A 16,501-nucleotide genomic window follows, 5' to 3' on the forward strand; every position below is an offset into this window, starting at 1 on the left:
GCGAACCATCATGATCCATATATTTGATTTGGCAGAGGTTTTACACCAGATGCCCTTCCTGACTAGCCTGGCAAGCCAGACTAAATGTGAATATTTAGTCTGGCCTCGATCCGTAGACATTTCCGAAGGGGGTAGGAGGAACAAACCGCTGTCTTTCAAACTGTCTCTGTGCATATAGGCCAACACTCTGACCAATCAGTGCAACAGTGACTGTGACGTAGTCAGAGCAACAGAAAGCAGTGGGGGAGACCTTGAAATAAATAATTTTTCAAAATGCGTATTAATTAACAGGTTCTAGATACTAAGAAGTTTGGAGATAATGACCACAAGTTTGGAGTCTGTACCACATACACTCATTTTTTTTTTCCAAGTGTTTTTCAAGGGTTTGCTTAAACTGTTTTTGAGAGTTTTTATTTAGTGGTGTTTGGTGAAATAATTTCCCTTAAATTTAAAATAACGGGAAAATAAGAAAATAATCAAAAAGTAATGTTTCAAAGCTGTTTATTAATTCTTCGTACTGCACAAACTAGCCCATCCTTTTGGCTATGAGCGGAGCCAGCTGGTAGATCAGACTTTTGTCATAGCCGGTCGGCAAAACAGCGAAAACGTCCTTCTTGAAAAGGAATGAGCGGAGAGCCTCTTCCTGCTCATGTTTCAACGAAAACTCCAAGTCTAATTCTTCTAAAACTGATTCCAAAGCGGAGTCAAACGCACGCTGTTCACTAGCCGTAGCCATCTTTCCTGCTGTGCTTTCTCCAGCGTCGCGCAGCTTTGTCGTCACTCCTGCAAAAGCCCGCCCAAAGAATCCAAAAAAACCCCTTGCGTTGTGATCGGCGGGCACGATTTGATGCCCGGGGTGTTTTTGTTTATATGGTGCGAGGCTAGACCCACTCGCAGCCAAAACATATTTTTGGCCGCTAGGCGGGTGGGTCTAGTTTACTAGGCTACTTCCTGACGCAACCCTCCCCAAACTATCCGGGCTTGGGGCCGGCGCCAAGTATGCACTGGCTTGTGCAACCCCAGTGGTTGCATATTTTTTACCGAATTTGCATGTCTTTGGACTGTGCGGGAAACCGGAGCACCCGGAGGAAACCCACACAGACACGGGGAGAACATGCAAACTCCACACATTGCCTATTGGCCATGAGGTTCGAACCCAGAACCTTCTTGCTGTGAGGCAACAGTGCTATCCACTGCCCCACCATGCTCCATATAAACTAAAAATAAACAGATTTCTTTGTAAAAAAAAAAAAAAATGTGGAAATTTAACAAACTGAAAGAAAAATATGTATGACTGCGGATATGGCAACGATTTCTGTAAGGAAACTTTATTTAACAATTACGGACAGGTCAGTGCTTTGTAAAAGTCTGAGGTAATGCTGTTCTTTTAAGTTTTAAGCGTTAAGGGGAGGCAGAAGAGAGGTGGTGATTATACAGCTTTACAGCTGTCATAAGTGACAATGGGAACTAAATTGTCTCATGGACATTTCACATTAGATGTACACTACCGTTCAAAAGTTTGGGGTCACCCAGACGATTTTGTGTTTTTCATGAAAAGTCACACTTTTATTTACCACCATAAGTTGTAAAATGAATAGAAAATATAGTCAAGACATTTTTCTGGCCATTTTGAGCATTTAATCGACCCCACAAATGTGATGCTCCAGAAACTCAATCTGCTCAAAGGAAGGTCAGTTTTATAGCTTCTCTAAAGAGCTCAACTGTTTTCAGCTGTGCTAACATGATTGTACAAGGGTTTTACAAGGGTTTTTGTACAAGGGTTTTTAGCCTTCTGAGGCAATGAGCAAACACATTGTACCATTAGAACACTGGAGTGAGAGTTGCTGGAAATGGGCCTCTGGAGATACTGCACCAAAAACCAGACATTTGCAGCTAGAATAGTCATTTACCACATTAGCAATGTATAGAGTGGATTTCTGATTAAAGTGATCTTCATTGAAAAGAACAGTGCTTCTCTTTCAAAAATAAGGACATTTCAAAGTGACCCCAAACTTTTGAACGGTAGTATACCTATAACTGCATAAGAAGTCAGATTTATCATTCTTTAATAGAATAAATTGGAATTCCTTACTTATCAGAACATCACTGGACTCAAATACAGAGCTCAAAATGTATACCAAATGTATTACTGTCTTTTCTCATAAGTCTGAATGAAGAGTTTCCACATCAATTAGAAATACTCAATATTTTTTCACAAAATAAACCTGTGCTTTCATGTTTACTAGATGATGTTACAACCGTCTGTGCCTGACATCTCTTACCCATCATCCTCTTTACTGCGTCTTGCTCTTTTAGCCAAGTGCTTGTCTTCCAGTGCCGAGAGCCCAGACTCCTTACATATTACCATGTGCACTATATTATAAAAAAAAAGAAAAAAAGTTATATTTTAATCAACATTAATACAATTGCAATAATATATTTTCTGTAATATATTTAATCATTTTTTTCGCGGTGCGGTTTCCATCAAATCCTGCGCTCTGATTGGCTGGCGAGCGGGTCTGTATCCTACGATACGGACTCTGGTTACGGACCTCTGGCGACTCGCTCGTTCACAACAACAACAAACATAGTAGCATTTTTTGTCAACATTTTTTTTTAATAAGCTTATCAAAAATCTTAAATTTTTGCCAGCATTTCTCAGGAGAATAGTATTAATTTTACAGCATGGATAGCGATAACGACAGTCTTCACAGCGAAAGCGAGTTTTACTACCCTGAGGAAGAAGAAATAAAAGAAAACATTTCAGGAGAAAGCTAAAAACCTGTAACTTGCTAACGCCGAGGAAAAACATGGCTGAATCCTGAATGACTCCTATTTGTATAAATAGGAGACTACATAGGCGGCAAAATGTAGTTTTTTTTCCCTGCCATGGAAGTGCACTTGTATACCGAGGAGGAAGCCATTTGCATTACAGCCGTTAATGAGGATTCAAAATGGCGGCTTGGCTCAGTTTTCCCTTTCGGGTGCTCTCGTTTTCTGTTAGAATTTGGTAAAGAAAAAAATTAATATATTATTTACCAGCTTAAGGTCGGTCTGTATGGTGAAATACTGTGACCTCGGCCTTGAATACTGACCTCAGCCCAGAGGGCCTCGCTCAGTACTTTTAAGACCTCGGTCACGGTATTTCACCATACAGACCTCCCAGCTGGTAAATAACATACATGTATTAATACTTGACAAATATTAAGAGAACAGGAACTAAGCATTGCTGAGTAACTTGCGTCAATGAAATGAATTTGCAAATTGTATTTAAAAGGTAGACTGCCTTTCAGATTTTTCAAGCGTAGGTCATAAAAAGAATTTCCCGACATCCAATTATTTTTGTTTAGTGGCGCGAAAGCTACTGAATTCGAAATCACAGACTTCCAATTTTATTAAATAGAACAATTAATGAATTTAAGACCACGTGGCCCTAAATGATCTATTTTTTCCTGCTTCACCATGACCCAATTCAAGATACTACATCATGCATGACGTGGTGGGCTTTCCCCTTTCGTGCAAGGCATTGTGGGATACAAATTTGAAACAGGAGAGGAAAATGGAGGATGTGAGTGTGCGAATGAAACGTGAAAGACCGACTACAGTAACGGAAAGCGAGAAGAAAAGACGTTACGTTGTGAAGAAAAGGAAACGCAGGACCAAACTAATAAATATCAGCAGTCAGCGAGCACCTCGGTGTGATCAGTTGTTCGTTTAGCGACAGAATGATGGAACCATCAGTGCACCGTCAAGATAAACCTGTAGATGGCAGTAATGGAACACTGTGGATGCCAGCTGCCGCAAAACCCAAAAGAAGGTGGTAAACCTGCGCATGCGCACACGGACTTCCTCTGTCTGCCTGACTGCATGAAGCGAGCGATTTCATGCACATTATTTGCTCGGAATCCCCTCAAATTAAATAACTTCCCAGCCACAGAATGGCCTGGGTTTTTTTTTTTGAGATATTCCAAAATAAACATACAATCACAATAACCAAATTTCACAGGGACCTAATTTCACCAATTTTATGAAATCGAAAGGCCGTCTCGCTTTCACGGTTAACATTCACTCATTATCAAATATTTTATAAAACGGGGCTTATAAAAGTCTACTTAATTTTAACGTATTGGAAAAGCAAACAAATAAAATGCAGCAAAAAAGTAGCCATTCTTCAATCACCGTCTTAAAGTGCACATCCTGGACCAAAATTTTTTTTTATGAAAAGTATGTCCCTTTACACATTCATCCAGAAGGGTAATTTTGCACAAGGCCATCTGTCTACAGCAGAAAAAAAATAAAATAAAACGCGTCTGGAAAAATCCCAAGGGAGCCTGGAGCCAGATTCGTGACGTTACCTGCGGAAGCGCCAGCAGGCTGCGCGAGCTTTGCACGGTTTCAGTGCACAGCCTGTGTAGACCAAGTTTAGCAGTGAGCGATTTTGCATTGAAATATGGAATTGTTACCTGAGCGCAATGTTACTTCAGTTTTGGATGAGGAATGTAATGTTGCTACACCCTCCTACGATACATCGGTTAACCATTTTAATAATTATGTGATAACGTTGAAGAAATTTGCAGAAAACCACCAGGTCGTTTTCTCATAAACAAACCAGCGCTGACGTAGGATTCAGAGGGAGGCGTCCCGCACGCGACGTCACGAAAATCAATGTTTGCCGGGAAATCTAAACACCAAGTTTTTTCAGAGGCAGACCAATTCGCCTCAAATGGCTTGATTTCAACTGAATTTTTCTGGTATTGCGCAAGGTAAAAAAAATTGCAGAGGATGCAGAATGTGACCGATATTTGACCGAAGTTTAATATAAAATAGGAGAATTACATTGATCTTGCTCCTGAATTGACCCTTGATATGCACTTTAAGTATTATCGGTTCATATGTAAATTAATGTATTAACTAATATTAGTACAACCCTAAATCAGAAAAAGTAGGGATGGTATGGAAAATGCAAATAAACAAAAAGAAAGGATGTCCAAATGTACTTCGACTTGTATTTCATTGCTGACAGTATGAACCCAAGATATTTCATGTTTTGTCTGGCCAACTTCATTTCATTTGTTCATAGACATCCATTCCTGCATTTCAGGTCTGAGAAACATTCCAAAAAAAAGTTAGGACGGGGGCAATTTAAGGCTAGTAATAAAATAAAACAATGAAATAATATGATTTGAAAACAGGTGATAAACAGGTGACTGTAATCATGACTTGGTAAAAATCAGTAAAGGCCTAAAGTCCGTGAGGAGCAAAGATGGGCCGAGGATCTCCAGTTCGTCAACAAGTGCATGAGAACATTACTGAAATGTTTAAAAACAACGTTCTTCAAAGAAAAATATGAAGAGATTTGTATACACCCTCTATCATGCACTGTATCATAAAACGATTCAAGAAATCTGGAGGAATTTCGGTACAACTTCCGTGCTCTCGCGGAAGGCGGTCGCATTCTCTGTCTTTCCCTTCCCTTATCTTTCCTGCTTCTGCTGTCTCGTCTGTCTAGTGTCTACACTTCTGAGAAACTCTCTCCGCACTGCTCTCCAAACTAAAAACCATGGAATTGATAAACTGGTCTCTTCACGCAATTGACACAATCTTCTCGACGAGGAGCCTGGGTTCGGGAGAACCAGCCTGTCCTGCCGGAACGTTCGCAGCTGGCTACACGATGGACGCGTGGGAGAAGTGGTGGGTCATGTGCCTGGCAGTTCTTTCTGTGGAGGACATTGAAGACATCTACCTATTCGGAACCATGATTACAGGATTTACAATTTGCTGATTGGATTAGGCATTGCCCTGGTTTATCGAGGAAATCAGAAAACGGTGACAGCTGTTCAAAGCCCCATAAAGCTGACCGACATGATTGAAGCGGTGGGCAGAGCTGTCAGCACTCAGACTGTGGCTATTCAGAACTTGAACCGCAATATGGACATCATCTTGGAGAACCTTTCAGCTTTGCAGAGGAAAATGAATTTGGGGGACCAGTCTGGACTATCAGAGTAGGCGTGTAAAGGAATGAGGCTGCTTGACCCAAAGACCAAACAAACAATCTTATCTGTTTTCGGCTCTCCCAGCCAGCACTGGCCTTGGCCAAGGCCATTGCTGGGAAAACAATTCCCCCCGGAGGTCACTGCTGTTAGACTCTCTCATATTCCTCCCCCCTCTTCCCGTGGTCACTGTCTTCACCCCCAGTGTGACAAGCGGGTGCGTGACCAGCGCCATCATGGCTGCAGGAGCGGACGGCTGCTTGCTTGCGCTGGGTTACCTCTACCTCCTCCCCCTTTTTTACCCCCCACCCCTGATCGCCCCCCCCCTTAAGTCCCGAGTTTTCATGTTGTAAAGTGTGCTTGTGTTATTTTGTGCTTATGTGCTGAGGTTTTTTTAATGTTCCCACACTGTACTCCTCACAGGAGCATAGTGTGGGGGTTGCTTTTTTCCTCCTCCCCTCTCCTCATGTTACTCTGTATTTTTATCCCTGTCTTCCTGTCCTGTCTACTCCCCCTGTCAATTGTGTGTATGTAAGGACAGGCTGATGGTCAATTTCGCTGGTACAGTGATAATAAAGGGTTCATTCATTCATTCATAAAAGGAAAGGGCACAAGCCTAAGCTGAACACCTGTGATCTTTGACCCCTCAGATGGCACTGAATCAAGAGCCATCATTCATCTTTTGCTGATATAACCACATGGGCTCAGGGTTACTTTTCAAAACCTTTATCAAGCACTACAATAAAGAGGTACATCCACAACTCCCAGTTAAAACTTGGCATGCCATGTGTTCCTGACCAAAGACGAAAAGGACCATCCAGACTGTTCCCAGTAACAAGTCAAAAAACAAGGGTCTGTCATGGTATGGGGTTGTCAGTACCCTTGGCAAAGGTAACTTACACTTCTGTCAAGTCAGTTTATTTGTATAGCGCTTTTAACAACAGACATTGTCACAAAGCAGTTTTACAGAAAAATAAAGATTTTAAAATATATGAGCTAATTTTATCCATAATAAATTTAATTATCCTTTCTGTGATTGCAGCATTAATGCAGAAAAGTACATTGAGATTTTGGGGCAACATATGCTGCCTTCAAGACGCCATCTTTTCCAGGGAGATTTCAACAAGACAATGCAAAACCACATTCTGCACACATTACAAAGGCATGGCTGTCTGTCCCCTCTGTCCACAATAGAGAACGTGTGGCGAATTTTTCAACAAAAAATATGACAACGCCGACCCCGTACTGTTACACACCTTAAGACCTGTGTTCGGGAAGAATGGGACAAAATAACATCTGAAATGCTTCATTACTTGATGTCTTCAGTCCCTAAACATCTTATGGCCCTTTTCCACTACCCTTTTTCAGCTCACTTCAGCCCAACACGGCTCGCGTTTCGACTACCTCAGAGCATCACGACTCAGCTCGCTTCAGCCCTGCTTAGCACCCAAAACTCGCACGGTTTTGGAGTGGGGCTGAAGTGAGCCCAACCGAGCCGAGTGGGGCTGGGGTGTGAGGAGACACTCCCCTGTGCACTGATTGGTGAGGAGGAGTGTCCTCACATGCCCACACACACCCCGCGAGCACGCTGGGATCTGTAAACACCGTAAACCCGGAAGAAGAATTACGAATTACGAGAATTTCTGAAGCCTTATGTGCCTCACCTCATCTATACGCTCTTGCCAGTATCTGTTGCCGTTGTCGGTGACAACAAGCCACAGCACCAAGACCAGCAACACTAACGACTCCATGTCCTCCATGTTTATTGTTTACTATCCGGGTCGTGAGACTACCGCTTAAAAGGTCACTGATGTCACTGTTTGCGCCGCCTAACGACATCACGTGACGTCCACCCACTTTCGCTAACTCCAACCAATGTGTCCACCCACTTCCAGCCAGCACGGTTCAGCGCGGTTGTAGTCGAAATGCAACTCCAGCAGCCCCACTCAGCTCGACTCAGCCCAACTCAGCACGGCACGGCTCAGCCCAACTCAGCCGCGTTGGTAATGGAAAAGCGGCATTAGTGTTATGAGAAAGAATGGCAACATTACAAAATGGGAAATACTTTTTTTTTTTTAAATGTGTTACAAGAATCAAAATTGAAATAAGTGCTTATGTGATATTTTATTGTTTATTCGAAATAATGTAATGGTGTATTGTTTTGAGTGCAATACAAGTCAAAGATTATTTACAAATCATTGTTTTCAGTTTTAATTTCAACATACCGTCCCAAAATTTTTCTGATTTGGGGTTGTAGATAGTCGTTTAAGCCGATGACCCACCACTTACTTGTCCATCATCCAACCTAAAACTACTTTTTGCTAAAAGTGGACACTTTGTGGCCTTCATACTGATTCTTCTTTTCAAGCACATTTACATGTTTCATAACTTTTCGTTTATTATTTTGAATATAAGCATAGCACGATCAAACATTAATGAATTCTCTTTAAATATACAGTAGGTCATGTAACCATTACCCATGATGATTTGACGACACATGCCAGTTAGGAACACTTAAAATAATAGCACAGAGTAAGCATTACTTCACCATAATTATGTTCTATGTCACTTACTATAAATTGTAAAACAGAGACTTTTGTTAACACTAAGTATATACACAGTGACTGATAACCAACTACAGTGGTGCTTGAAAGTTTGTGAACCCTTTAGAATTTTCGATATTTCTGCATAAATATATCACTGAAAACATCATCAGATTTTCACAGAAGTCCTAAAAGTAGATAAAGAGAACCCAGTTAAACAAATGAGACAAAAATATTATACTTGGTCATTTATTTATTGAGGAAAATGATCCAATATTATATATCTGTGAGTGGCAAAAGTATGTGAACCTCTAAGATTAGCAGTTAATTTGAAGGTGAAATTAGAGTCAGGTGTTTTCAATCAATGGGATGACAATCAGGTGTGAGTGGGCACCCTGTTTTATTTAAAGAACAGGGATCTATCAAAGTCTGATCTTCACAACACACATCTGTGGAAGTGTATCATGGCATGAACAAAGGAGATTTCTGAGGACCTCAGAAAAAGCATTGTTGATGCTCATCAGGCTGGAAAAGGTTACAAAACCATCTCTAAAAAGAGTTTGGACTCCACCAATCCACAGTCAGACAGATTGTGTACAAATGGAGGAAATTCAAGACCACTGTTACCCTCCCTAGGAGTGGTCGACCAACAAAGATCACTCCAAGAGCAAGGTGTGTAATAGTCAGCGAGGTCACAAAGGACCCCAGGGTAACTTCTAAGCAACTGAAGGCTTCTCTCACATTGGCTAATGTTAATATTCATGAGTCCACCATCAGGAGAACACTGAACAACAATGGTGCGCATGGCAGGACTGCAAGGAGAAAGCCACTGCTCTCCAAAAAGAACACTGCTGCTCATCTGCAGTTTGCTAAAGATCACGTGGACAAGCCAGAAGGCTGTTGGAAATATGTTTTGTGGATGGATGAGACCAAAATAGAACTTTTTGGTTTAAATGAGAAGCGTTATGTTTGGAGAAAGGAAAACACTGCATTCCAGCATAAGAACCTTATCCCATCTGTGAAACATGGTGGTGGTAGTATCATGGTTTGGGCCTGTTTTGCTGCATCTGGGCCAGGACAGCTTGCCATCATTGGTGGAACAATGAATTCTGAATTATACCAGCAAATTCTAAAGGAAAATGTCAGGACATCTGTCCATGAACTGAATCTCAAGAGAAGGTGGGTCATGCAGCAAGACAACGACCCTAAGCACACAAGTCGTTCTACCAAAGAATGGGTAAAGAAGAATAAAGTTAATGTTTTGGAATGGCCAAGTCAAAGTCCTGACCTTAATCCAATGGAAGGACCTGAAGCGAGCAGTTCATGTGAGGAAACCCACCAACATCCCAGAGTTGAAGCTGTTCTGTACGGAGGAACGGGCTAAAATTCCTCCAAGCTGGTGTGCAGGACTGATTAACAGTTACTGGAAACGTTTAGTTGCAGTTATTGCTGCACAAGGGGGTCACACCAGATACTGAAAACAAAGGTTCACATACTTTTGCCACTCACAGATATGTAATATTGGACCATTTTCCTCAATAAATAAATGACCAAGTATAATATTTTTGTCTCATTTGTTTAACTGGGTTCTCTTTATCTACTTTTAGGACTTGTGTGAAAACCTGATGATGTTTTATGTCATATTTATGCAGAAATCTAGAGAATTCTAAAGGGTTCACAAACTTTCAAGCACCACTGTACATTTGTTTCATTGCTTACTACTGTATATGGAGCCTCATTGTAAAGTTTACCCCTTATGTTACTCTAATGAACATGGCCTCATCTTAATTTTACATCTCACCACCTGAATTGCACTTTGTGATTGGTAGGCATGTAATGATGTATAGTACAATGATAAAATCGTGATACGAATTTATGACGATAGCATACAATAGCAGAAATACACATGACTTCACCCTAGGCGGAAATAAGACAGCTCTAATATTGCACAAACACACAAAAAGAAAAAAACAGATCTAAAATGGGGAAAAAGCTGTTGTGTCATTAACTGTACATACAGATTTAACAAGAAATCAGAGCTCTTTTTAGAGACTGCTGAAAGCTTTAAAAAAAAGAAAGAGAAGAAAGTGGAAGTAGTAGAAATATTCATAAATGTTTAAAGAAAAGGCCAATTTGTTATTAACATTTTATTTTAATAAATGGAATATTTTAGTTCATAGGCTATTATTTTACTCCAAGCTTTACAAACATGGGTAAATAATGTTTTCGTGATTAAATAAATTAAACAGAAAAGTTCTCTTTTCTTTTTTTTTAATTTAACAAAAGGAATATTGAAGTTGATAAAGAATAGGAAAATAAATATGTTACATTTTTTGGTAAAAAAAGCTTTAATTTTTTTTTTTAATCTCATGGGAAAATCAAATTGTGAACCCAACATCGGGAGTCAAATCGTGAATTGTTATGTGCCTAGGGATTGGATCTTATTTCCCCTCTGAATCATTGAAATAAGGTAGAGTGTAGAGCAGGGGTTCTCAACCTCTTCTGCTTTAAGGCCCACCTATTCATAATTGTAACGAGTCGAGGCCCATTAAAAAAGATCCCCAATTATTTTGGCTCATCTATTCTATTAGAATCTAATAATCTATTGTAAAGTGTACTAATGGGATGCAACATCACTCCCTGTTACAGATGGGAGCCCAGGAATTAAATGAATGCAATAAATACAAACTGTTTTTAATTGTAGGTATTGTATTTAAAACTGTATGGATGTGCCAGAAGCCAAACCGCATGCAGGTCATTCTCAGTCAAAAGGGATTAATGATCCAAAAGTGGAGTCTGGTCCATTAACACAAGAACTTATTGCCATGTTTGTGTTCAGCAAACAAGCAAGTTATTAAAATCAAGAAGTACACTCAAGACATCGATATAAAAACCACTCAGTGGGATTAGATCCTTACACATTAACAAAGAAGGATTTTTCCTATGAAAAAGCTTTACTCGATAAATTTGACATTAGTATAATCAATTTTGATCCTATTGTAGCTAGAACTAAATACAAAGACAATAGTTATGCATACTATTAATTAACTTAATGTTAAGATAATTAACATATAATCAACAGATTTTAAGGGTTTTTTTAAGATTGTACATATTTTTAGTCTTTTGTATTTGTAATTATTTGTACATGCACGACCCCACCAGCTCTGCTGATCAACTTATGTTTAAATAAAGTTATTCATTTATTATGAGCTGGAAAATTATCCATACGTTGAGTTCCCCGACATCTCAAACTACCTGGTGCTGCAGACATCGTTCTACACGAACACACAGATGAAAACCTGGAAGAGCATAGAGGCGTACAACTTTTTATATGTGGCTGGGTTAAAGATCTGGGGATCAGGACACTACAAGATAAATCCTGTATTGTTTTTGCCTGGGTAAGGAGGAATTTCTGGGCTTTTTGTACGCATCTTTGCGATTGTTGTTAGGACGCTACAAGTTTTATTATCGGGTGTAAACAAACCACCGCCGCTCGATTCTTAATCCTCCCTGCTCTTCTCTTCCAGCAGGCATCACAGAACCATATATTTTACCCACAAACGTATTTATTTATCTCTGTGTGTGCACATGCGCAGGTTAAATGTAGAGGAGGAAAGTGACAAAATAAAGACTTGTTCTTAAATGTATTTCTTCCACTTGAAAGGTGTACATCAAACCAGCTACCAGATTTGGGACACTACTGAACTATTTAGTATTTTTGTTTCAAACTTGAAAAAAATGTGCGGCCCACTAGATGGCGCTTTGCGGCCCAGTGGTTGAGAAACAGTGGTGTAGACCAGCGTTTCTCAACCTTTTTTCAGTCACGGCACAATTCAGAAGTATGCAAATTCTCAAGGCACCCCATATAAAAATATACGCAGTCACGATGGCCATACACTGACCCCAGCAGTGACGACGTGACATGGGAAAGGGGGCCGTGAGACAAATTTTGATGATGCATGAGGCAGCGATGATCTGCATTAGTGTAACTATCGTTTTTTTTGGAATTTTAATTCGTTTTATTTATTTCAATGTTAGAATATATAATTTTTTGACGGCACCCCTAACGAAGCCAGACGGCACCCTGGTTGAGAAAGGCTGGTGTAGACAGTCAGTAGATGCCTACATTGCTGTCAAGCTAGAAAAATTTGTTTAAACAAATTTGGTGATTAAGCGTTAAACAGAACACAATGTGATTAATGGGGCAATAACTTTCTGTATAATGCACATGGTGAAAATCACATTCAATTAAAAACATTTGTCAAGGCAACTAGAGAGGCAAATTAATCACATACATGATATGGCAAAATGTTTATAGACACCTGAGCATTATACCCATATATACAGTGGCATGAAAAAGTTTGGGCACCCTTACTGAAAATGTCTGTCACTGTGAATAGTTAAGTGAGCAGAAGATGAACTGATCACCAAAAGGCATAAAGGTAAAGACGACATTTCTTTTCAGCATTTTCTGCAAAATTTGTGTCTTATTTTTGTTTTGTACAATTGGAGAGTGAAAAAAGAAAAGGAACACCATGTGAAAGTTTGGGCACCCCAATACATTTGAGTTCTCAGGTAACTTTTACCAAGGTTCCAGACCTTAATTAGCTTATTGAGCTGTGGCTTGTTCAAATTCTTCGTTAGGAAAGGTCAGATGATGCAGATTTCAAAGCTGTATAAATTCTCTGACTCCTCAAACTTGTCCCTAAAATCAACAGCCATAGGCTCCTCTAAGCAACTCCCTCGCATTCTGAATAATAAAATAATTGATGCTCACAAAGCAGGAGAAGGCTACAAATGTTTTCAGGTAGCTGTTTCCTCAGACTGTAATGTTATTAAGAAATGGCAGTTAACAGAAACAGTGGCGATCAAGGTGAGGTCTGGAAGATGAGGAAAACTTTCTGAAAGAACTGCTCGTTGGATTGCTAGAAAGGCAAATAAAAAAAAACCCTGTCTGACAGCAAAAGACCTTCAGAAAGATTTAGCAGACCCTGGAGTGGTGGTGTGCTGTTCTACTATGCAGCGACACCTGAACAAATACGACCTTCATGGGAGAGTCATCAGAAGAAAACCTTTCCTGCATCCTAGCCACAAAATTCAGCGTCTGAAGTTTGCAAATGAACATCTAAATAATCCTGATGCATTTTGGAAACAAGTCCTGTGGACTGATGAAATCAAAATAGAACTTTTTGGCCACAGTTTGCAAAGGTATGTTTGGAGAAAAAAGGGTGCCAAATTCCAGGAAAAGAACACCTCTCCAACTCTGAAGCATGGGTGTGGATCAATCATGCTTTGGGGTTGTGCTGCAGCCAGTGGCACAGGGCACATTTCATTGGTCGAGGGAAGCATGGATTCGAATAAGTACCAGCACAAATCACACCATCTGTAAAAAAGTTGAAGTTAAAAAGAGGATGGGTCCAGCGCTCGAAACTAACGGTGTCCCGATGTCCCGGGGACCATAAAAAATGTCATCGGGACACAAAATTATCATATCTGGAACAATCCCGGGACAATGGAAAGCTCAGGCTGCACCCTGTGAATGAATGATTTGCCTTGAGGCGACAAGCCTGTGTCTCTCTGAGAAGGAGCAGCCCGTCCCTCCTGTGTGTGTGTGTGTGTGTGTGTGTATGTATGTATGTGTGTGAGAGAGCAAGCAGCCCTTCCCCCACCCGCGCGCTGCGCTGAGAGACACAGAAAGGGCAGTAATTGCTCAGAGCGCTCCCTCCAAACAACGGGGATTTATACGAAAACGGAAGGATATATTCACAAAATTCTTTCACATTGAGTGCCACAAGGCTCTCCTGAACACGGTGATGTAATTTTTTTGTCTGTAGTGTAAAAATTGAGGTCACTAGAGCGAGTTAAAAACGAGTTTTTGCATGAGAAGGCTGAAAGTGAGGAGAGGACGGGCGCTCAGCCTCATAGACTGCCATTATAAACGTGGCTGCGCTGTGACTGCAAAATCAGAAAAGTCACTGTAAATAATGTAAATGATTTCTATGACTAAAGGTTACAATAAAAAACTTGCATTACATTGCTTTGTTTGCACTTATATGATATGACACTTTTATCCAAAGTGACTTTACAGTTTTTTTTTTTACAGTGTTACAGTCCCTGTAGCAATGTTGGGGTCGGTGCCTTGCTCAAGGGCATTTCATCCATTGATGGTATGGCTGATGGCTTTCAAAACATCTCTGAATGGGGCAACAGGTATATTACATAAAAATGGATAACAGTCATGGTGAAAATGATAAGTTGGCCTTATATATGCCAACAGATATTCAAGGTATAAGTAGATTAAATGAACATAAAAGGGGTCTTATTTTCAACTAAAGTGTACCGCAGATGTAGTGAGTTGAAACATTTTCTGAATGAGCTAGTTGGCCCCGTTAAATAAACGGGTATCTATTCATACAGTGAGATCGCCAAAGTTTAATAAACTGAAAATGCAATAACTAATTTTGAAGTAGATGATGTATAGACCCCTTTCACATGACGTCACTGCGCCGCGAGATTTTGTTAGGCGCCATATTGGAAGACCAAGTACATGCACTCACAATATAAAACAAAGTACGAGCGAGAGTAAAGTGACACGATGGATGATAATTCTGGTTATGTGAGTACATTACCAGCTGCAGAAAGGGCACGGTATGTGGAGAAACTGGCTGTGATTGATGGGTTTGACCCATATGATAAGACTCGGGGCAAGGGAGAATGGAAACATAAGGAGGACCGGACACCAATTCTGCCATCTGTTTGCTACCCAGACATTGTAAACTATTTGTTGTTTACACCCAGTGCCTACACTCAGTGTTCGAACTATGCGGATATTTTCGGGGGGCCCCTTTTTTTTCCCTTGGGGGTGTATGTGCTTGCGCTTGTCTCGGAGTGCGGATCTCCAAACACATGAGAAGCCTATCTTACGCACATATCACGCGGACTCCACACCTCCACACACGCATCGCGTCTGAAGTCATAACTCATCAGGGGAAATCGTGTCCGCATTGGCATGTTCAAAACACAACCTCACGTCAACAATGATACCACACGCAAGAAAAAAAAAAAGTCAGGCTACTCAACAACCAACCTGGCAGCAGCGAGCAAGCCCCAAACCATCCTAAATTATTATTATTATTAAATTGTAGAAGTCTGGGAGGCTTGCTCCTCATACAGTTATCAACTTGGGGCCAATTTAGCATGTTTTAAATCTGAATTTCTTGCGTTTGCTTACCTCAAAGTGTCCGCAGATCATGCACAGACTTATCCATTATATCCACAGTTTTTTGCCAAGTCTCACACAGGTTTCTTTCAAGTCTACTGTTGGGCCAATAAATCATAAATAAAACAGCTCAGATTTGTTTGTTTAAGTCGTTTGCCACTCCACTTTATTCTCATGGGTTCACATGCCACTGCCGTTATTATCCCCTTATCACGAGTTTGTTGGTCTTCCAAAATGGCGCAGGGTCTGTTTACTTCCGGTTTCGGGTGACGTCAGTGAAAGGGGTCTATAGGACATGTGTCACTTGTGTTTTGTGACTTATTGTAAAAATGATATAAAGGGTTCAAAATCGCATAGTTACAAATATAATAGTAACTTCATATGATAATATGCAATGCTATGGCTCTCCCCTTCCATCCTTGGAATCACTACATCACAAAAGAACAGTATGCAGAGCCCACAAAATTGTCTCAGACCCCACTCACCCTGCACACTATGCATTTCAGCTTCTGCCCTCTGGAAGGCGCTACAGGTCAATTGCCACCAAAACAACACGCTTTAAAAATAGTTTTATCCCTACTGCCATACAACTTTTGAACTCTTGCAGATAAACATTGATCATGGACTGAAAATTGTTTGATGTTGGAATTGTCTGTGTCTATCTGTATGTATGATATTCATGTTGTCTTAGGTTGTGTCCCTAGTCTTTATGTTATATGTTGGAACCTGTACCATGCTGTATTGAAAAC

The 16,501-nt window shown here is 40.5% G+C and overlaps 1 protein-coding gene across 4 annotated transcripts in view; it reads right to left on the reverse strand.

Annotated features, from left to right (window-relative positions):
- Window positions 1-16,501, reverse strand: part of nvl (nuclear VCP like) — a 131,612-nt gene that overhangs the window by 73,248 nt on the left and 41,863 nt on the right. For all 4 annotated transcript variants that reach the window (XM_060916860.1, XM_060916859.1, XM_060916858.1 and 1 more), the window contains exon 4: window positions 2,283-2,373. In XM_060916860.1, the coding sequence (XP_060772843.1) occupies window positions 2,283-2,373 (91 nt within the window). The remainder of the gene's footprint in view (window positions 1-2,282; window positions 2,374-16,501) is intronic.

The sequence above is a fragment of the Neoarius graeffei genome, chromosome 3 (genome assembly GCF_027579695.1).
Source record: "Neoarius graeffei isolate fNeoGra1 chromosome 3, fNeoGra1.pri, whole genome shotgun sequence".
Classification (NCBI taxonomy): Eukaryota; Metazoa; Chordata; class Actinopteri; order Siluriformes; family Ariidae; genus Neoarius; species Neoarius graeffei.